This window comes from Bos indicus x Bos taurus, chromosome 12 (genome assembly GCF_003369695.1).
Source record: "Bos indicus x Bos taurus breed Angus x Brahman F1 hybrid chromosome 12, Bos_hybrid_MaternalHap_v2.0, whole genome shotgun sequence".
Lineage (NCBI taxonomy): Eukaryota > Metazoa > Chordata > Mammalia > Artiodactyla > Bovidae > Bos > Bos indicus x Bos taurus.
Genome location: NC_040087.1, coordinates 35,278,241 through 35,301,492, shown reverse-complemented (window position 1 = coordinate 35,301,492; position 23,252 = coordinate 35,278,241). Strand labels below are relative to the sequence as shown.

At 37.8% G+C, this 23,252-nt stretch overlaps 1 protein-coding gene across 7 annotated transcripts in view; it reads right to left on the bottom strand.

Annotated features, from left to right (window-relative positions):
• Positions 1-182: 182 nt before the first annotated feature.
• The window catches only part of ZDHHC20 (zinc finger DHHC-type containing 20), a 59,225-nt gene continuing 36,155 nt past the window's right edge, over positions 183-23,252 (bottom strand). For 2 of the 7 annotated variants that reach the window (XM_027557590.1, XM_027557595.1), the window contains exons 5-13: positions 22,160-22,229; positions 21,076-21,108; positions 20,354-20,474; positions 12,416-12,548; positions 11,918-12,044; positions 7,965-8,054; positions 6,456-6,571; positions 5,127-5,204; positions 183-3,620 (exon numbers count right to left, since the gene is read on the bottom strand). In XM_027557590.1, coding sequence (XP_027413391.1) covers positions 5,167-5,204; positions 6,456-6,571; positions 7,965-8,054; positions 11,918-12,044; positions 12,416-12,548; positions 20,354-20,474; positions 21,076-21,108; positions 22,160-22,229 — 728 coding nt within the window. In that variant the 3' untranslated portion in view covers positions 183-3,620; positions 5,127-5,166. Of the gene's footprint in view, positions 3,621-5,126; positions 5,205-6,374; positions 6,572-6,923; positions 6,969-7,964; positions 8,055-11,917; positions 12,045-12,415; positions 12,549-20,353; positions 20,475-21,075; positions 21,109-22,159; positions 22,230-23,252 lie in introns of those variants that run through there. The other 5 variants (XM_027557591.1, XM_027557592.1, XM_027557593.1 and 2 more) reach the window with 5 other exon arrangements.

Genomic DNA, 23,252 nt, shown 5'->3' with positions numbered 1-23,252 from the left:
CTACAGTGTTGTCACAGTCAAGTAATACTTGTGGTTATTAGATTATTTAGAAAATAATAGTAGAAAATTAGTAGATTCTTATTTCTAACTCAACACTGTATGTTACCTGATTTTCAAGATGGCAAAAATCATAGCTATTCTTTCACTTTGTAAATACCAGTTTATAACAATAACAACAACTGTTCAAATACAGGACTTTATTTATTAATAAAGTAAATCATCATCATGATTTCGGGAGAAAAGTTTTAAAATGTTCAACCTTCACGTTAATGTAGGTTAGGCCACCCAAAGACAAAAAAGCAAAGATATCAAAGTCATGGTCCAGGGTTACACTCATGAGAAACAAATACAAGACTTATGGGACTTGATAAGTAAAAACAAACTGTATTCCAAATTTTTTTATATAAAAACATTAAAGATCACCTTAAAATAGTGTCCATCTTATGGGCATAGACTCATCTGCAATCGTACAAATATGATAAACTCAACTAATCACTTTCTGAAGCTTTTAATACAAATACAGTTCCTTGCTGCTTTATGCAACTCAACAAAATATAAAGTGAAGTCGTTAGAAAAATATGGACCTTTCTGAATCTATATTGCATTTTAAATTTAAATTGGAAAATACAGTTCAGATCATATGAAACATGATTTCAGGTTTACATATTAGCTGTATCAGAATATTAAATATGGTCTTTATTTTGGCTGAAATGCAAAAATATGGTTAATTTCTCAACAGGTTAGTTAAAAATACTTTGCATTGATAGCAGTGCTAGTCCTAGAACAACATGTAAGCAAAACATATTTGTAAGTCATTTGTCTTCAGCGCTGCAAATACGCAGATCCTAACACTAAGCCCTTATACGCATCTGCTTTAAAGATGATGGAAGGGAAATCTCACATAACTGAAAATCTGTAATTTAAGCAATGGGACAAACAGTCAAAATCTGCTTTCAACAGAAATAAAATTCAAGTAAACATTGCATATTTGATTTAAGCTAAGTTCAATTAACTTAGGACACACTGGGTCATAACCACTAAATATGTAAAACAATTAAAAAAAAAACTTCCACATGCAAAGATGAAACTGCTTTTGTAAGCGGTGCAAGTTTAGTGACCACTAAGCTGCAGCTGCTCTTTGGTTTGGCACAGTGACAGTGGTCAGATGTCTCAGGTACTGAATATTCAAGTCAGTTTGTACCCAGGTAAAACCAAGTTTCCTGTCTTAATTTGTTTTTAATGGCAATGGCAAGACCTGAAATTCAACTTTCCTCTCCTTAAATATCACAACTGTTCAAGTGCTTGAAGCAACAAAGATCGTACTAGTAAATTTTGACAGGGCTTCGATTTTGACCATTTCACCCCAAAGGTTGGCAGCACTGATCTGTAGCAGCTGAAATACCAAGGAGACAGCCTTTCCTTGGTTCCCATCCCACTGCAGGCCCTTGCTGAATAGTCATTAACATGTATGAATAAACTTGGTCAATTATTATTTAAAACATGGCAGACACTGGCCATAAATTAATTAAACCAAAGGTAACAAAGGCTTTAGCTGAAAATTTCTGAAAAGGTGCATACTATGTTATTAAAAAAGATGATGTTAAATGACAGAAATTGAAAGAACTCAAAAAGACCAAAAAGCACCGAGATAGGTTAAGGGGAAAATTAAGTTTCCTCAGTTGTTAATCAGGTGCATGCAAATCTTTTGACTTGAATATAGAAATGTCCATAAGAAGTATCAGGAGGACATTTCTGAAAGCAGGCATATACATTTAAACATTTACCATTTCCTTATAATAGGCAACTGCCAGACTAAAAGTGATGTTTCTGGTTGGAAACTGATACCCCTTAACTCTCATAAACATTTTCTAGAATCAAGATTATTAAGACTACCATGTTGAAATAAAGGTAGAAGCCGTATTATAGTATTCCAAATTGTTTTTTCAAAGCGTAACTCATTCCTCTAGTTCGAAGGGGAAAAAAATTACTTCCTTTTAAAATCTAGTAATATAGCCTATGAAGTTAGACAAATCCTGTAAACTGTAAACCTGCAATAGATGGCTACAAGATTCATGCTACATTAGGAAATTATAGAGCTATCCCTAGTATACTGTTTGACATCCAAAAATATTTGTGGGACAAACGTAAAGTAAGGTATTGTGCTGAATTAGAAATCGAAGAATGTTAAAGGTTGTCCCATCCAAATCATTTATAACAGACCTTACCCCACTCCCATTTTACAGATGAGAAAACGAACTGGGATATTTATAGATGCTGGTTAAAATCTACCCACTTCCAGCAGCAATCAATCCGTTTTGACTGAACAGTATAAACAGGAGTACCATCAGTACATTGTTCCTCCTTATAGGATACGAATTCTAATCTTTAGAGTTAATGCAGCAATTTCTGTCACGTAGATTAGACTTCAAAAGGAAAAGGGGATAAGCGTCTAGGCAGAAAGGGGTTGCTGTTAGGAAGTCAGATTTAAAATCCTGCATATAAAAGTGAAATCCACCTCTTAGAGAATGGAAGTTTTGAATGACTGCTCAGGTGAGAATTTGTTTCTTGACAGTGGCTAGGGTTAACTGTTACACTGAACAGTTTTACCCTCCTTTCAAATGCATTTTAAGTTGCTGTCTAAGCTGTTACGGGATTAATGTAAAAAGTTTCAAAGCAAACATCAGTCTTTACTTGAAATTTGAAAGTCAACAGCAGGTAACACTGAAAACATATTTTAACAGCTTACTTATAGATTCTCTTTTTTCTTCTAGTCACTTCAACTCAATCCTACTGTGTCCAGTATTTCTATAGCACATGTAACCTTTGTTTCCCTACCCGTATAAATACCCATGAAAGTTCAACAAAAAAGTGCATTAAAAGCAAACACAAATGAAAAATTTCTTACACTGCCAAATTTTCTTTAAGCCTTGGGCACAAAACTACACATGGTTTAATTAATGCTTAGAACTAAGCCTTCAATGAATTATACAAATGTGCTCCAAATGATTATATTTAGGTATCTAAATCCTTCTGAGTGTTAATTTATAGCCAACAATAAAAAAATCTTTGTTAAAAATGTTGAAAAGTATAAAACAGTTAACTATAAATTAGCAAACACCAATCTTTTTTTAAAAAAGCAGTTAATTTCTTTCTTACACAGTACAAGCAGCAGTAATTTGCATATTATTATTCATTTTCAGCCACCATCCTGACCTAGATATACTTAAGTTTTTAGCTTGTGTTTCTAGAGTGAAAATTTATATGGGTACTAAGAAACAACTCTAATAATGTAACCCAGGTATCAAAAAAATGCATATGTCATGTTAACATGTGACCTGATAGCTCATATTATGGCATCTCATGTTATTACGAGAAAATGTTACTTCCAAAGGAAAATGAAGTCTCTTTTGTAGCTGTGAGTCAATGCTGAACAAATGGGCTCATTTAAGATTAAGGCATCTTCCCACTCTGGAGCAGTGCTTCTGTGGATCCAGCAATCTGTACAAAGGTTTCCTTTTTTAAAAAATATATCTTCGTTTATACTTCAATTATTTCATCCCATTGATCATTTTCTTGCAAATAAAACAGAAAATATCAGTCCACAATATGTTTTTATAAACCTACAAAACCAGAGAATTGAATTATTAAAACTTGATTTTATATTTTTAAAAATAAGATTGATTAAACAGTTCTCCGGGCTAAGGTATAAAGCTGCTAATATAATAAATACTTTAATTCTGCTAATATGCTCTTAATAATAAAGGTTTTTAGAAGCTGAAGACAAGGGCCAGATCTCTCACTCTGTCTCCCTGAAGCCATCACATGAGCATTTTAATAGAGGCTGAGGCTTAGACTTTTCCCTTACTGTTAACCCGGGCCTAAGCTGAGGAGATTGCTACTGGCTGTCTGTGGGAATTTCAGTGAAAGTGAAGTTGCTCAGTCATGTCCGACTCTTTTCGACCCCATGGATTGTAGCCTACTAGGCTCCTCCGTCCATGGAATTTTCCAGGCAAGAGTACTGGAGTGGGTTGCCATTTCCTTCTCCAGGGGGATCTTCCCGACCCAGGGATCGAACCGGGGTCTTCCGCATTGCAGGCAGACGCTTTACCATCTGAGCCACCAGGAATTTCAGTGAGGATTCTTAAATAGGAGCATCAGCCATCATTCCACCTATACGAAGAAGAGTGCAGAGCCAGGACCGGGAGTCCTGTCTGAGGAGGACCAGCTCTCCCCGGAGCTGCCGGTGACATGTCATTATCGCGTGTGGCTTGGGCTGCCCCCTGCCTGCTGGGAGCCCCGACAAGGGCTGGTGATGTGCACATGGGCTCCAGGTCCTTGTAAGGAACTGAATGCTAGTGACAAACACCCATGAAGCAGCAGATGTCCCAGATGAGATTACAGATGAGAACAGGACAACTGGGGTAATAAAGGTGTGTTGTCTTACATTGCTAAGTGTGTATACTTTGTTAGGCAGCGACAGGTAACCAATAAACACCACACGCAGGTTTTAAAAAACCTAACAGCTGCACATGATGCTTCTGAGCCAGTGAGCTCAGCTTCCACTGACACGTGCACAGCTGTCTTCTCGAGAGCTCAGTGTCCCTGCGGGTCAGTGTCAGCCCTGCCCTCACAAGGGCTCCTAGTCCTATTTAAGTAAACCTGTTCTGGCTACTGTTGCTGGGCACAGAGGCAGCATCACTGGCCTGGGTACTTAGCTACAGAGAACTGCTTTCTGCTGCATCTTTTACCAGGTAAACAACATCAATGAACCTCTTAAGTCTTAGTCACTCTTCTCTGGATCAAATTTCTTCAGCACTGGGCAAAAGTCACCTTTTCCCCTTAAATAAATTAATAAGGTACCATTTACTGAAAAGGTTAGTTGTCTATATACCAATCCTAAACAATTTTTATTCATTTCTTCATTAATCTACCAATAAATATTCAGTAAGACTGCACTAGGAAAGGGAAGAAAACCGGGAGGTAGGCAGCTGTGACCTTTCAATCTGTCCTGAGCTATTTGATACCATAATGGAAAGAATGAGAAAGATTCAACTACAGACTCTTTTGAGAGTATGACATGCAAATAAAGGGCAATTTTTGGAGAAATTACCTTTATACTGTCTTACCTTGCTCTTATTCAATTGGTTAGTTATGAACAAGTGGTACTCAGTTTTCTATTGCCACTGTTACATGGTTATTTGTCCCTGTAAGCACATAATTATATATGACATGACAGAAAACGAAGTATTAGGTTCCTAACTAAATGGTAACATTGATGATCACGGTAAAAGCAAGTCTTACGTAAGCACTAAATAGGCTTCTGGTGCCAACCATCTGTCTGCTGTTAGAACCCAGAAGGAAGGAAAGCAGTGCTAAGATCTGCAAGTCTGGTTTTCACACTAGGTGAAAATGTCCACTGGCTCTAAAGATGTTTAGCAGCAGTCATTTCAAGTCCAAAAACCTGATTTTCCCTTGACTTCATACTGAGGGGCGAATAATCTGGATGAAGGCCTTAATGATGTTAAGAGAATTTAAATGCTGCTTAAAGCCAAATCAACAAGAAGTCAGAAATTCTGACAAGAAGTTTTCAAGGCTCTTTCCTACAGTTAGTTACAAATTGATTGTTAGTTACAAATGGATCTGAATGTCCATTTTCCTATAGTGCCAGGAGAATATTATTACTAGTGTTATTAAGAACCACAGATACGTATAAAGCTAGTAAATGGTCAGACTACCTATTATAAACCCAGGCCTGACTCAAAATCCCACTTCTATCTTACCCACTGTTCTAGAACGTATCCACAAATTCATGCAATGATTAAGAGTCATCACTAAAAGGTTAAAATATACTCAGTGCACTCTTTTTATACTAAGAAAAGACAGCCAAAGAGTACAAGGCATTCCAAAATTATTATCTTTTCGGGGACTTCCCTCGTGGTCCAGTGGTTAAAGACTTCACCTCCCAACGCAGGGGGTGTGGGTTAGATCTCTGGTCGGGGGCTAAAATTCCACATGCCTTGTGGCCAAAAAGCCAAAACAAAACAGAAGCAAAGTTGTAACGAGTTCAATAAAGACTTAAAAAAAAAATATTTTCAAATAAGCAAAAACTATGACCCTAAAGAATAACCTTGTTTAAACATTATCCAGAATACTGTGCCTAAACAACTTTCTACATCTGAGGTGATGAAATACATGGCTGGATAACAACAAAGAAAAACAAAAAACTGTGAACCAAAAACACAGCAGCAGTCACTACACTTCTCACTGAACCCTCGCTTCCGTGAAAGTTCCAAGTCAACACTAACAGCCTACAAAGTAGACATTTTATTAAAAAGTTTCAAATATTTTAGTATTTTAAAATATCACATAGTGTATTTTGCTTTTTCCACATTTATTAAGTCTGGTGGTTTTAATTTTAAGCAGATGAAGTAATGTTTTCAGATGACAAATATTACCTGATCCGCCAACACCTTCTTCAGATCCACTCTCCAGCCACTGAGGGTCACTGTCCAACAGGCGGTTTTTTGATTCACTAAGCGGTTTGATAGGAAAGGGCTGATTTGAGCCAATACTGAAAGAAGAGCAAATCATTCAGTAAAGAGTTTAATGCTCGATTAAGGGTATTTAATTAATAAGCAGCAAATTAGTATTCCTTTTCCTAAATACGTAAGGGCAACGCATGAGATCTCAGCACTCTGAAAAAATTCCATCTTCAAAAGAAAAATATGCCCCCAACCCCCAATTAAATGGCTCCCTAGACCCAAGAATCTGTACTCAGCACTGCCAATGAAAACAATTAGGCAAAAGAAAAACAGCTTCAGAGGCCAATCTGAAATGTGTTTAACATGTTAATGTTAATCAAGAGCTGTAAGGTAGCACAGAACAGGTGAGGATCTAGGTCTGTGGCCAGGACAAAAAATTACCTGTCATTTCCCAAGTTTTCTGCTTTCTACCTCTGCAGTATAGATCTAAGGGGGAAAAATGATTCAGTGATTCAGTGCAGACTTATTTTTCTAGCTACGAGATCCAGGGAGGGAAGGGGTGGAAGAACACAAGAAGGAAGAAAAGGGAACTAATATTTTGGGGTATGCACTATGGGCCAGACACTGTGCTAGGTGCTTTCATAATCGCCAGCTTCACAACAACCCTGGAAATAGGATGAATCCTCCTTTCACAGAGCTGGCAGCTGAGGCTCAGACTAACTTGTCTAAGGCCCACAGGCCCACAGTAACTGTTAGAGCTGTGAGGGCCCAAGGCCTTAGGTTCTAGGTTCTAAGGCCCATGTTTTAACAAAAGTAATCAATGACCCCTTATCCCCCACAGTTTATTTCTGGAGTAAATACATTTCAAGTGTTTCACTTTGACAGAGGTACCTCTATCTTCTTTAAAATTTAATCTAAAATGAACTATTTCTCTGAATTTATGAATCAGTGTGCTTGCCATACAAACTCTTGAGAAAATTTCCTCTAAGATGAATACGAAAAAATTTTGTATTTGTATTTTTGAGTCCTCATTCATATTATTTTCACAGTCCAGTTAAAATCTGTTTATCAAAATAAAATGGAGAATAGAACAATGACTAACTTCTTTGAAAATATAACTGATAGAAACCAACATAATCAAATCTCAAAAGAGTCTCTGTTTCCAGGAAGACGCAGCACAGGTGGGGGAGCCATGATTCCTTCTCTGCCCAGACACTTCCAGTGACACGAGCCTGTCTTGGCCCAACTACTAACAGCAGGCATTCATTTTCTTACTCTCAAAGTGTTCCAGTTTGAATGGTTACCCTACACATATCAGCTGTATGCATACATTGACCCTCAGTTAAAAACCTGAACAGAATTTTATCTTTCCTGTCTCTGCCGGCTTGCCACATTCCTACTGTATTTATCTAAGTGTAACACACACACACACAGAGATTGCTTTACAATGAATTCTGAAAAACTTAACAACAAGAAGCACACCTTCTGGCACTTTCACTTTGGTTTGAGACAGAAGCTTGCTCTGGATCCGTCCCCACAAGGCGAGTCGGAAAACTGCAGCCGTCACCCTGGCTGCAATAATGAAAAATACCAGTGATAATTTAATCATGTCAAGTTAAATCAAAGTGGTCAAATTTAACACCTATTTTTCAGAAGCATGGTATAAAGAGATTATTGTAACTTGTCATTTCAGAGAATAATTTCTAAGATTTCTAATTCAGAGGGTTATTAGACTTCACTGAGGAAGTCTTTCTTTTATAATTTACATGCAATTAAAAACAATATCTTCTATGACTATTAAAATTATGATGATGTAAAGTTATGATAACTTAAACAATAGATTCAAACATCTGGATAACTGACTTGCCTGTTACAATCATTTAAGATATCACAGATGCTCAAATTGAAATTCAAGATGTAAATTCCATATATTCATTCATTCAACAACATTCATTAAACAAATATTTATTGGATGGTCTAAGTAACATTTTAAATGTTAGGGATATATCACTGAATAAAAGAAAAGAAAATCTAAAAAAGTACAGCTATGCCTCATTTCCACATTCTTAAAACATCAAAACTGTGTCCAGTAGGGAGTTCCACTTCCAGCCAAGATGGATTAATGGGAAGATTTGACCTGCTTTCAAACAGTTGACAGACAACTGTTTTCCTAACAGGCCACACAGAACTGTGGTGTCTAAGAGAAGTGAAGCCAGCCAAGGAGTCGCAGTTTCTGCCAGAGCCTGAGCACCAGTGGGTAGGGGTGCGGAGGGGTTGTGTTGGCAAACAGGGCAAGGTGGTCTCACTGAGCTGAGGGGACAGAGCTGAGCGAGAGGAAGATGTGCAGATAAAGGGCTCCATGAATCTGCACAGGGATCTACTTGAGCCTTGAGATGAATTCTCAGCCACGCGTGTGAATCTGGGAAAAGAGCAACTGCACACTGGAGCTGCAGCGCACTGCCAGTGTCCACGCTGACCCGCCAGAGCAGAGAGACCGCACTGAACACCAGGATCTGGCGGGGACCCCAGTGGGCTCTCACCTCTGTTGTAGGATTAACTTGCCTGAGAGAAAACACTATTCTACACCAACCTAGCAAAGGTTAAAACAAGCCTCAGGAGGACTCAGCTGAAACTCAAGTAACTTAACAGTCTGCCAAAACAAAATCCAACATTCTTTAAGGACAAATTTTAAATACTCAGAATTCGAAATGTCCACCATCCAGTCAAAAATTACTAGCATTAAAAAAAAATCAACAGAAAAGGTTTAGAAATGACCATGAAAATCTGAAACATAGACTTAAATGAAGAGAAATGTAAGACATGAAGAAAGAACCAAATCGAACTTCTGAAGCTGAAATATATATATATCTAAAATCTGAAATAAAAAACCTCACTAGATGAGTTTAACAGTAGACATTACAGAAGAAAAGATCAGTGAACTCACAGACATGTGATAGTAGAAACTATCTAACCTGAAGCAAAGAAAGAAGAAAGATGGAAGAGGAAAGAGAGGGACAACAGCCACAACCAGTGGGTCTCAAGGAATGTTTAAGAAGAACCTGAAAAGCTAGTGGGGGGAGGGCACAGGAAGAGGGAAGCAGGCAGCAAAAACAATAGAAAATTATATCAAAATTACTCAGACTTGATGAAAACTTAAAAATTTATAGATCCAAGAAGCCTAATGAACTCCAAAGAGGATAAACATAGGGAAAAGCATACAGAAGAACATAATAAGCAAACCACTTGTAACCAGTGATTCAGACAGAATCTTAAGGAGCCAGAGAGGGAGAGAGACAGAGTAATTTACAGGCACACCTCATTTTATTGTGCTTCATTCTGCTCTTGGCAGATACTGTGATTTTTATAAATTAAAGGCTTGAGGCAACCCTGCACTGAGCAAGTCTTCCAGTGCCATTTTTTGCAACAGCATTTGCTCACTTTGCATCTCTGTGTCACATTTTGGTGATTCTTGGAATATTTCAAACCCTCCATTAGCAAAAAGATCATGACTTGCTGAAGGCTTAGATAATGATTAGCAGTGTTTAGCAATAAAATATTTTTAAATCAAAGTGTGTACATTGTCCTTTTTTAAAAAAGATATAATGTTATCAAACACTTAACAGTCTATAGTTAGTGTAAATATTGCTTTTATATGCACTGGGAAACCAAAAAATTCATATGACTCACTTTATTGTGATACTTGCTTTATGTGGGGGCTGGGAACCAAACCTGCACTATCACTGAGGTGTGGCTGTACAAACAGTAGAATAAAGGTATTAATAAGAGGGAGGCTGATTTACTGACACAAACAGCATAAGCCAGAGGATAAAGGAACAACATCTTTAAAGAAGAGAAAAAAAAACACACGAGCCAAAAAAACCAACTGCCAACACTGAAATTTCTGTTTAGGAGAAAATAACCTTAAAAAATAAGTCTGTCAGAGTGGAAAAACCTGAATATGAGAGAAAATAGATAAAGCACACAGAAGAGACTGGTGCACTTCAAGGTGAAATACAGGAAGAAGACTGAACGAGAAGTGAGCTGCCCACCAGTGAGCTGAGGCAGAGACTCCAGCTGGCCGCAGACATGCAGCTGAAGCCCCTGCAGTGATGTGGGAAGGGGGTGGCAGAAGAAATACTTGAAGAAACAGTGGTTAAAGGTATTTTTCCAAATTTGATGGAAGTTTAAGTTACAGAACCAAGAAGCTCAACAATCCTAAGCACAAGAATCATGAAGAAAATGACATTATTTGCATGAAACTACTGATAAACAAATTGTATGAAACTAGAGGTAAACAAAATCTTAAACATAGGCAGAGAAAAAAGTCATATTACACAAATAGAAAAAAGATAATATCCACAAACTTCTCATCAGAAAAAATGCAAGCAATATCTACAATTCTATACCAAGCAAAAATGCCTTTCAAAAATGAAGGCAATTTGGAATTCCCTGGGAGTCTAATGGTTAGGACTCTGTACTTCCACGGCCAGGGCCCAGGTTCAGTCCCTGATCAGGGAATTAAGATTCCACATGGTGTGGCAAAAAAGAAAAAGAAGGCAAATATGTCATTTTCAAGCAAATAATAAGCAATACGGTTAATTAAGGGAAAAAAGAAAAAGGAACCCACAGCACTTATAAATATGGTACTTGAATTTCAAATACTTTTTCCTTTTTTATAATGACTTTTGTATATGGATGGCATAGGATGGCTGAAAATTTGGGAGAAAAGGAAATTATGAATCATTTTGAGCACATATTCTCATTTAAATTTGAGGTAAGAACTGCATTATGTGTTGGGTCTTCTTTGATTTAAGATACAACATATTATATAACCTGGAAGGAATGATGCTAAAGCTGAAACTCCAGTACTTTGGCCACCTCATGCGAAGAGCTGACTCATTGGAAAAGACTCTGATGCTGGGAGGGATTGGGGGCAGGAGGAGAAGGGGACGACAGAGGATGAGATGGCTGGATGGCATCACCGACTTGATGGACGTGAGTTTGAGTGAATTCCAGGAGTTGGTGATGGACAGGGAGGCCTGGCGTGCTGCAATTCATGGAGTCGCAAAGAGTCGGACACAACTGAGCGACTGAACTGAACTGAACTGGAAAAATCTCTGAAGATATGGCTAATACATTCTTATGATTCTTTACTTCAAAAACTTATTTTCATTTTGAAGGATATGGAGTGATTATTATTTTCTATGAATCATCTTTTTTCCCCCCTAATTCTCACTAAAATATATGCCCAAACTCTCCTTTATCCATAAAGAAATATGAAAAACAAAATACTTATGTAATCAAGATATTCTGAGTTTTCATTCTCAAGGCTCATAATGTCATAATATACTGGATTTTCTGAATCCTAAGACATGTAACCAGAGAGAGACTGTCATAGATTCCATAATATCTGAGACACGCATTTTAGAAGCTACCTTGAAAATACTGGAAGCAGCCAATATTTCTTTTCATCGCCAAAGACTTGTCTCCAGTTTTTACTGCATCCAAGTGAGAAACCATTTCCATCAGCTCCATATGAAAACATGGGTGCACGGAATGATTCTGTTTGGGTATATTTAAAAAAGAAGAGTTAACTTATTTGAAAATTATAAGATGGAAGAAAAGTACCAATTTTTTTTTCTTTATGTCTTTGATATCAAAAACTATAAATATAATTTAAAATAAATACTATATTTGTAACACTTAAAAATGAGTTTCTAAAACTTTTCTGGGAAAACATATAACCTCTGAATACTTCATCACCTTTATAAAATCTACTGAAGTATGTTCAATATACCTTATATATATATATATATATATATATATATATATATATATATATATTCTATCTCTTGCAACTTCACTCATTATGTATGAACTTCCTACTGTGTGGCTTATGGCACAGTTCTAAAGTTCTTATGTAACCTACTTACCTATGGTTGTTCTGTTTTTTCCAACTAGCCAGCAGTGGTAGCTAAGAAGTGACAATACGCTGATGAAGAACATCGTAGACACAAAGAAAAGAAAAAGTACGTGGAATTTTGCACGTGTATCTGTGAGTTCATTCTGAGGAAAGAGAAGAGACGAATTACTTTCGAGAATAGTCAACCTCTAAAATGTAATCTTATTATTTGATTCTTTTTAATGACTGTTGAATTCACCAAAAAAAAAAAAAAAAAGCCAGGTATGAGAAGTAATAAAATAAATTAGATAATACATCCAAAAGCAACATGTCCCAAAGCAGAGAGCTGGTATTACCAAAGGGGCTTGCTTACATGTCAGGAAGAGTCACTTTAAAAACTGCTCTTAAATTTTAGCAACACTTTCAGTAATAAAAAGATGAACGTTTTACTCAACATTTTTCTTTTACAGTTTATACATATATTTAAGCTTGCCCCCAAATCTAGGATACATGAGGGTTTTCTCCATCTAAGCTAAAATATTTGCTTGTGGTAGTTATGTATGCTGCTAACCAGAAGCTAGCTGTGATAAAGCTCTCGTTGGACTTCCCTAGTCTCTGTTCTTGGAATAAACATACTGGGAACAGGCTTCCCTGGAGCTGCTTCCATGCCTACCTGCGCATTCCTACAGAGCCTTTCCTGGTAATTCCCAATTCTGGTATATAAATTTGCCACAAGGTACTAGTGAATGAAAACAGCAACTCCGTTACCTATCCCAATGGTCATATTCATCTCAACAGAAGCACATGTTCACCTAGAAGTGGGGATCTAGCAAGGGGAGAAGACGACGCCTTGGGCAGTCACTCTCACAGAACAGGCCAACCACAGCCTCAAAGAACACGAGCTGCTCCTGCTTGACTTAAACACTGTTCATAGGCTAGTGAAGTCAAAATGTTAGCTGCTTAGTCATGTCTGACTCTTCGTGAGCTCATGGACTGTAGCCCGCCAGCCTCCTCTGTCCATGGAATTCTCTAGCCAAGAATACTGGAGTGGGTTGCCACTCCTTTCTCCAGGAGATCTTCCTAATCCAGTAATCAAACCCACATCACTTGCACTGCAGGCAGATTCTTTACCATCTGAGCCACCAGGGAAGCCAGGCTAAGTGGTAGGTTTTTAGCGTTAGCTATTTCTGACACCCATCTTTTCTTCTTGTCTTATAGAGGAAACACAACTCCTTTTAAATACAAGTGATTCTTCTATCTCCCCCATCTTGAGAAGCAAATGAGTATTACACATATTCACTATAAATGTCACAAAAAAAGATGGCAAGAATGTCATGGCAATAATGTATTTTACCTTTGGACAACTCTCTGTAGATTTCCTGCGGCAAAGCTTGTACAAATAGAGACAGTGTATTAAGAAACCACTTTTTACACAAAATTATCCTGCGCACTATTGTGTAAACCTTTCAAGTCTCAAAGGGTCACCAAGTTGTTGCTCTTTAAATGTCATTGATGACATTTTCTCAAGAAAACACAAAAGACAAGGACATTCCGCTCTCCAAGCACATTTAGGGTACACTTTACATACCCTTCCACGAAATTTTTAAAATAGATTTGTATCCAGGAAAGAATAAAATTAATTTTGCTTAGCACATAGCTTTTTAAAAAACTTCTGATGAATGGTTTCTGAAAACCAGACCTGGTTCCTTCTGTCCCACCTCACTGGTGGGCAGTAGCCTTGGGAAAGGTGCCCTCACCTACCATGTGGTCTAGTTCCTGCACAGCAACCAGAGGGGCCCTGAGGAAGTCAGATGGCCTCATTCCTCTGCTCCCCACTCTGACCCTGGCAACACCCCTGAAGGCCCTTTCCCCTCAGGCCTCCTCCTAGGCTGCACCAGCCTCCCTCTGGCTCAGCCTCACAAGACGAGCCTCCTGGCACTGGCTCCTCCTCTTAGGCCTTGACTCTAAAGTATACATGCTTCCTCTGTTTGAGATGTTCTTCTCTCAGATATCCATTAAGTTCTGTCATATCTTTGTCAACTATTACCTTCTTACTGAGGCCTAACATGACATTCCATTAGTTTCAGGAGCTCAACATAACGATTCCATACACATCTATAACTGCAGAAGTCTAGCTGACGTCCAACACCACACAGTCACAGAATCTTTTTTCTTCTGATGAGATCTTTCCAACTCTAACTCTTAAAGACTTTCAAATATACTTATTAACTACAGTCACCATGTTGGACATTACATCTCCAGACTTATTTTGACCACCCTCACCCATTTTACCCATCCTCTACCCCATACTTCTGACAACCACCAAAATGTTCTTTTTGTCTATGAGGCTTTTTTTTAATTGCACGTATAAGTTAGATAATATGGTATTTGTTTTTCTCTGACTTGATTCAATTAATATAACACCCTCAAGGTCCATCTGAGTTGTCATAAATGGCAAGACTTCCTTGTTTTATGGTAGAAGAATATTCCACTGCACATTTTAAAAATTTTGTTTATTCTTGATTGTGCCGGCTCCTTGCTGCTGTGCATGGACTTTTCCTAGCTGCAGTGAGTGGGGGCTACTCTTCACTGTAGTACACAGGTTTCTCATTTGCGGTGGCTTCTCTGGCTGGGGAGCACAGGCTCTAGATGTGTGGGATTCAACTGCTGCAGCACATGGGCTCAGCAGTTGTGGCACACGGGCTTAGCTGCTCCATGGCACGTGGGATCTTCCTGAGCCAGGGATTGAACCCCTGTCCCCAGCATTGGCAGGCGGATTCTTATGCACTGAACTAAAAGTGAAGTCCTCCACGGCATATTTATATCACAAGTTCTTCATCCACCAATGTAAACCTCAGTGTTTTCCTGTCTTGGCTGTTGTAAATAATCTGTGACACAGGGGTGCAGGTATCTTTGTCAGTGATTTCGTTTCCTCTGGATATGTTCCCAGAAGCAGAATTTCTGGATCATGTGATACAACAGTTCTAATTTTAATTTTCTGAGGACTCCTCATACCATTTTTCATAATAGCTGCACTAATTTACATTCCCACCAACACACAAGGGTTCTTTTTTTTCCCAATCTTTGTCAAAACTAGTTATTAGCCATTCTAACAGGTATAAGGTGATACCTTGCTTTTAAAAAATACTTTCAGTTATTTATTTGGCTGTGCCAGGTCTTAGTTGTGGGACGCAGGATCTTTAGTTGTGACATGTGAACTCTTCGCTGAAGAATGTGGGACCTAGTTTCCTGACCAGGGATCAAACCCGGGCCCCTTGCATTCGAAGTGTGGAGTCTTAGCTACTGCAACCCACAGGGAAATCCCACTGCTGTGGTTTTGACTTGCATCTCCCTGATGATTAGTAATCCTAAGCATCTTTTCTTGCATTTGTTGAATATCTGTATGTCTTCATTGGAGAAAGGTCTATTCAGACCCTCTGACCATTTAAATCTGGCTGTTTTGTCTTGTTCTTGCTATCAAGCTGTGAGTTCTTTATACATTTTGGATATTACCCCTTATCAGATACATAATTTGCAAATATTTTCTTCCATCCAGTAGGCTTTTTATTTTGTTGATAGTTTCCTTTTCTATACAGAAGCTTTCAGTTTGATGTGGTCTCACTTGTTGAGTTTTCTTTCCTTTTGTGGCTTTTATGTTTGGTGTCAAATCCACACAAGTCACTGCCAAGGCTGATGTCAAGGAGCTCGCCCCCGTGTCTTCTAGATTTACAATTTCAGCTCTCACGTTCAAGTCTTTAGGAGCTGACTTTTGTCCATGATGGAGGACTGATGCTCAGTTTCATTATTCCACATGTGGCTGTACAGGTCTCCCAACACCATTTACTGAACAGACTGTCTTTTTCCCATTGTATATTCTTGGCTCCCTGTCATAAATTAATTGATGCTTGGGTTGATTTCAGGGCTCTTATTCTGTTCCACTGATCTATGTGTCTGTTCTTATGCCAATAATATACTGCTTTGATTACTACAGATGTGTAATATAGGAAGCGAAATACCTCTACTTTTGTTCTTTTTCAAGACTGTTTTTGTCATTTGCAGCCTTTTGTGGTTCCATACAACTTTTAGGGTTGTCCTACTTCTGGAAAAACGTTACTGGAATTTTAATGGGGATTGCAATGAGTTTGCAGATTACTTTGGGTAGTATTTATATATAGTATTAATATTTTAAATAATATTAAAAAATAAACACTATTAATTCTTCCAATCCATGAGCACAGATTATTTTTCCATTTATTTGGGTCTTCTTCAGTTGTTGTCCTCACTGGCTAATACTTTCCAGTGTATAGATCTTTCATCTTTTTGGTTAAAGGTATTCCAAGGTATTTTATTCTTTCTGATGCAATTGTAAATGGGACTGTTTCCTTAACTTCTCTTTCTAAAAATTTGTTATTAGTATACAGAGATGCAACTGATTTTTGTACATTGGTTTTGTATCATACGACTTCAGTGAACTTGCTTATTAGCTAACAGGTTTCTTTTTTTGGTAGAGTCTTTAGGATTTTCTAACATAATATGTCCTCTGCACACAGACACAGCTTTACTTCTTCCTTTCATATCTGGATGCATTTCTTTTTCTTGACTAACTGCTCTGGCTAAGACCTTCCATACTACGTTGAATAAAAGTGGCAAGAGTGAGTGTCCTGGTCTAGTTCCTGATATGAAAGGAAAGCTGTCAGCTTTTCACCACCGAGTATGATGTCAACTGTAGGCTTGTCAATATATGGCATTAAACTGAGGTACGTCCCCGCTATACTAATTTTGTTGACAGTTTTTACCATAAGTGGATGTTGAATTTTGTCAAATGCTTTTTCTGTATCTATTGAGATGATTATATAATTTTTATCCTTCATTTTGTTAATGGGGTGTATCACACATACTGCTCTACAGATGCTGAGCCGTCCTTGCATCCCTGGAATAAATCTTACTTGATCAGGGTGTGTGTGGTCCTTTTAATGTATTGTTGAATCTGGCTTGTTAATATTTTATTGAGGATTTTTAAAAATCTATGTTCAATGGGCATTTTGGCCTGCAATTTTCTTGTGGTGACCTCATCTGGTTTTGGTGTTAGGATAATATTGACCTTATAAAATGAGCCTGGAAGTGTTCTCCTGTCTACTTTCGGAAAGAGTGTGAGTTGGATCAGTGTAGGCTGTTCACCTGTGAAGCCACAGGTCCTGGACTTTTGGAGGTTTTGATTAGTCAATCTCTTTACTATTAATCAGTCTGTTCAGATTTTCTCTTCCTTCATGATTTGGTCTTCATAGGTTGTCCATTTCTAGGAATTTATCCATTTCTTCTGGGTTGTCCAATTATTTGGCATATAATTGTTCAGAGAAGTCCCTTTGACCCTTTGTATTTATCAGCTGTAATGTCTCCTCTTTCGAGTCCCCTCTTTCTTTTTCTTCTTGGTGAGACCAGCTGAAGGTCTCTCTATTCTTTAAGAAATCCAGCTCTTAGTTTTAGTTACCTATTTAATTTCTATTTCACTTATTTTCACTCTGATCTTTGTTATTTCCTCCCTTCTATGAACTTGTAGCTTTGTTCTTTTTCTAGTTCCTTGAGGTGTAAAGTTAGGTTATTTGAGATCCTTTCTTACTTCTTAACATAGGTTTATCTCTATGAAGTTCCCTCTTAGAACTGCTTCTGCTGCATCCCAGGACTTTTTTTATGTTGTATTTCCATTTTCATTTGTCTCAATAGTTTTTGATTCCTTCTTTAACCAAATGGCTGTTCAGCTGCATGTTGTTTAATCTAAATATGTGTGAATCTTCCAGTTTATTTTTCTTAAAATTGATCTCCAGTTTCATACCATTGTGGTTAGAAAAGATGCTTGCTATCATTTCAATATTCCTAAAATGACAAGACACGTTTTGTGACCTATTGCAGAGGATGTTCCACGTGCACTTGAGAAGAACGTGTATTCTGCTGCTTGTGGATGGAGTGCTCTGTCCATTAAGTCCCTCTGGACTAAAGTGTCATTTAAGTCTAATACTTCTTTATTTCATTTTTGTCTAGATGATCCATCCACTGATCAAAGGCCCTTACTGTGATCTTGCTATTTCTCCCTTTACTTTCACCTTTTATTTCTGTCTACTGTCTTGCTCTCTTATTTCTCCCTTTACTTCTGTTAATATTTACTTTATATATTTAGGTGCTCATTTGTTGGGTGCACAAATAATCTTCTCTTGGATATCCACTAACTTCCTTCAAGTCTCACTCAAATCTAATCTTCTTACTGAGGTCTACCGTGATCAATCTTTTTAGTACTGTAACTTGCCTATTATACCCACCTGCCCCGCACACTTGCTAAGTCCTTTACTCTGATCTACTTTTTTTCCCATAGCATTTAGTTTCCAATATACAACACAATTTCCTTATTTACTATGGTTACTGTTTGTTTAGTCCTTCTCAAAAGTAAGTTCTACAAAGGCAGAATTCTTTGTCTGCTTTGTACATTGATATATCCAAAGTGCCTAGAACATATGTGCTTGGCACATAGTAACTGTTGAAGAATGAAGAGAAAAGCAGACTTAAGTTATTAGTCTTTCCTTACTCATCATGAATCTTAAAAAGTTTGACAATATTTACTTTTTCATTAACAAATCATTACATGCAAACACTGCTGAAGTTTCTGATAAAGAAATGTAACATTCTGTAATTTGGACTTCATTCATCTGGCACTGATTCAACCTTCACTTTATTTACCTAACTTCTCCAACCTCAGTTTACAACTCTGAAAGCTGGAAAAATAAGAGCTCCTTCTGCATTAACTATATTTTCTTCTTCTCTTCAGCCTCAGTGCCTCGAGCATCTGGATTCTAGCTGACTGGGGAGAGAGTGCCTCTCCCAGGGCTATCCGTTTCTTAAAGAGACAGCAAGGAATGTACTTCTCAAACTATATACAAACTAATTGGTCCAGAGCCCACACTCCAAAACACCTCCGGTTACTTGGCTCTCACAGTCCAGTGGGTAGTACTACCCAGCCCTACTCACAGCAAACAAGGGACTGCCTGGAGCCCCAGAGACCACTGAGGTTACTCAAACTAGCTAACCCTATGTGCACTCACCCTACCTCACTGTGCCTCTCCCATGGACACTAGTGAAGGCTCTGGCCCTCGTGCCTTCGACTTCCTGAGCGACTCTGGTTCTTCCCCATGAGGGCCTGAGTAGTGTTGGGGGAACCCTCCCTTGGAACTGTGAGTAACAAGCTATCTTTTCAAAGGTTATCACTTCCTGATCTGTCAGTTTCACCACACCTGAATAAAAATAAAACCTACATTTTAAAATACCTTCATAGGGTTTTTAAGAAGAGTAAATACAAAAGCACCTTTTAACCACAATAACCCCTACCTTCAAAATCAAAGACTTATATGAAGGGGAAAAAAAATGCTAGAAGAAAAGTTGGATGAATATTTGTATAAATTTACAGTGACTAGAATAAAGCCAGAAATCATAATTAAAAAGTACTACTTTAAAAATATAAAACTGATTTAGTAAAAACAAAATGGAGTTATAAGACATCAATTAAAATGGGAAAACATTTGCCTCTCACAATAGGAAAATGATTAATATCTATAGACACAGGAAACAGATTAATGGTTATCTGAGGCTGGGAGTTTCAATTTTATTACTGTAAAAACTTCAGTAAGTCTCATCAACTCAAAGAAAGGAACTACTTCCCTAAAATTGATAGCCCATTGTTAAGACAGTATTGTTGAAAGCAGTCTGAATTACTAAAAGAAACTATGTTCTGTGTAATACTCATTTATTCACAAATAAACATGTATATAGGAAGGGAAATTTTAACCCCATTTGTCTTCTGAGCCATTATAAATTCTAACTAGTACAATTAAGTATTGTCTACTTATAATACAGAATGAAAGAATTATTTATGAAATACCATCTTAAAAATCTTAAATACATGTTTTAAGATAGAAAAAAGACTTACCGTCCAAAATTTTATGAAGTACTGTAAAACTGTTGTAGCCACGAAAAGGCAATATAACAGAGAGTAGAATAAAAAGAGCAGGAAGAATTTGTAATTAGAAAATCCCACACAGTTATTCACCCTAGAAGAATAAACAAAATCACATTGTAAAAACAAGACAAACTCAGAGAAACAAAACTAGAATGGTGTCTGCCAGGGACTTTCGGGAGGGGAGCAGGGAGCTCTTTAATGGGGACAGAGTATCAGTTCTGCAAGATGAAACAGCTCTGGACACTGGTTGCAAAGCAATGCGAACATGCTTAACACTGCTGAACTTGTACACTTAAAAATGGCCAAGGTGGTAAATTTGTTTTTGTTTTTTTTTTTTAAATCATGATGAAAACAAATAGGACATATCAAAACCCATAAAATCATTATAACTATAAATGGTTCATTTGAGAAGAAAGGGGCAGTGTCTTAATTGTGGATGTGTGTTTTAAATTAATTCTGTAAGAATTTGGAATTTCAATGTTAATTCTTATACAATTTTTTGGGTTAATAACACCAGAATATATTTTAAAGAAAAACATGTAAACAGAAACATAAAACTACATCAGTCTTGGTATCTATGAGTAATTAAATTGGCCTTCAAAATTTAGGAACACTGAGATCAATCACTCTAAATAAATACCCTCCTTCCCACTTCCCCACCTCATGTCATCTCCTTTGTGTTTCATACGTACCAAGGACAGTGATGGTCCATCTTAAGAATACACCTAAGAAACAAACGAGCAGAAGAAAATCCATATAGAAAAATTCCACTAATTCTAATTTGATTTCCGTTTTTTTTAAGGGACTTAAAATTTTCCCTTTCACATCTTAGGAAAACCAACCCAGTAGAATTAGGTTAGAGATAATTTCTGTTATTTCACATAGGTAAGAGGCAGTGATTTTTCATACTGAGAATTGAGCTGAACATGGCCAGCTGCCTTGAACTACATCAAGCAACACTGTAGTAATACACAGATAAGATGCATATAGCACTTGGAACAGTAGCTGATGTAGTTTACAGAGTCAGCTGAGGAAGACAAAAGGGAAAATTATTTTAAACATGTGCAAGTCATAAAAACGCAACTTTGGAAACAAACAGTGTTCAATGAATGGGTTTGTAGGTAGTCCATCTTCCCACAGATTTATTACAATTCTATCCCATGTATAGAAACCACTGTATTTTATAATCAGAAAAAAAAATCCCCACATTTGTCCCTCCATCAGTATATGCAATGTATATTTGCATAAAGTTAGACAATAAGTAAAATCAAATGGCCTGCCTCACTGAAGTTCAAGGACTCACTGGGATTCCCACACTAAGAATCTTTCTTTCAACACACCACCTTCTCACAAGAGCGTAAGAGATAAAATCTTTCACATTTTAGGGGGAATAACTTCACAGGTGGTAACTGAAAGTAATATTTTTGTGGTCTGTTAGGTTTTAATACCAACATTAATAATAAAAGCAAGAAAACTGTCATGGTCTTTTTAACTCAGGAAATAGTTTGTCTTTCTCATGGGGGTATTACTTACTTGCTCATCTATTACATTTAAATATAAGCAGAAGTAGTACACATACTTAAAGATCCAAGTGGTGCAGGAACTGTCATCTGAGGTGACTGCAGCGAGTGTTCTGGCTTGTGTATGGATTCCTGTCAGCTCTGCATACAGAGCAGTACCAGGAGCCAAGGCAGTGTCCTGGGCAAGTTTCTCCCCCTGTCCTCCCCACACCAGTTCCGGTCCTGGGTTGAGTGACAGCCAACAAGGAGCACTTACATGTCACATGCTGAGCAGTGATGCGCACGGTCCGGCTTAATCAGCTGACATCTTTCACAATATCTGACGGCTACATTTAAGAATTAAAAGGAAGTTGTTGAAGGATATATGTTTTAGAGTTGAGTTAATACAACTATAAAATTTGCTTTCATTTTTTATAAACAACTCTGGGAAACTGACAACTGACAATTTTAAAATAATACCAATAACTAAACAGACTTTTTGAGAAGATTTTTGAAGAGTCTTAGATGACTGAATAGACAGAAAAACTGAAGTAAACATAGCAATCAGAAAAACTGCAGTTTCCAGGGTGTTTTGCCAGAAGGATAATGTTGCCAGTGACAGAAATGAGCTTGATGGGGTGAGGGGGTGGGTATGGGAGGAAGGTTATGTTGTTTTTCTTGCTCTTCAACAAGCATTCAGAGTCTCTGTTCTGAGACAGACACTGCTTCATGCTGAGAATATACAGTTGAACACGACAGACTTCCCTCCTAACACCCCAAGGTGTTAGGTTTTGTCTGGCTTGAATTTGGACAACAGGTCACTCAGGAACCACTGCCCTTTGGAAGCTGGAGGAAGTACAAGAATGGAGCTCGAGTGGGCACACATGCCAAGGTGAATGCAAGCACTGACAGTCTCCAGGGGCCCTGGGGGAGGGCTGGGCAGTGCCCTTCTGAAACCCTCACTCGGAGACATGGTAAATGTGTGGCCCCGAGTGCAGCTGCCATCCCCTGCCGCCTGACAAGTGAGCACTAGGGTGACCACAGCCTTGAGTCTGCTAACTCATATGAAAAAAAGGTTTAACTCAGCCCTGAAAACTATTCAGAAAACAAATTATCTGAGACGCAGTAAACTAAATACCACAATATTGTGGTGTCAGAATCCCATGGCTGAGAACAGCTGAAGGAACTATATGAAAAGAATGGGACAAAAGCACCTTGTGAGGCAGGGTTAAAAAGTGTAGGAGGAAGAATAAACATTTAAGAATGCAAAAACAACTAGAACAGAAAAGCACAAAGAAGAAAGTTTTTTAAGCAGCTAGACTGACAAAAAGCCACAAAGCTTGGTTAGGAAGAATGAAAGCCAGCTGCCT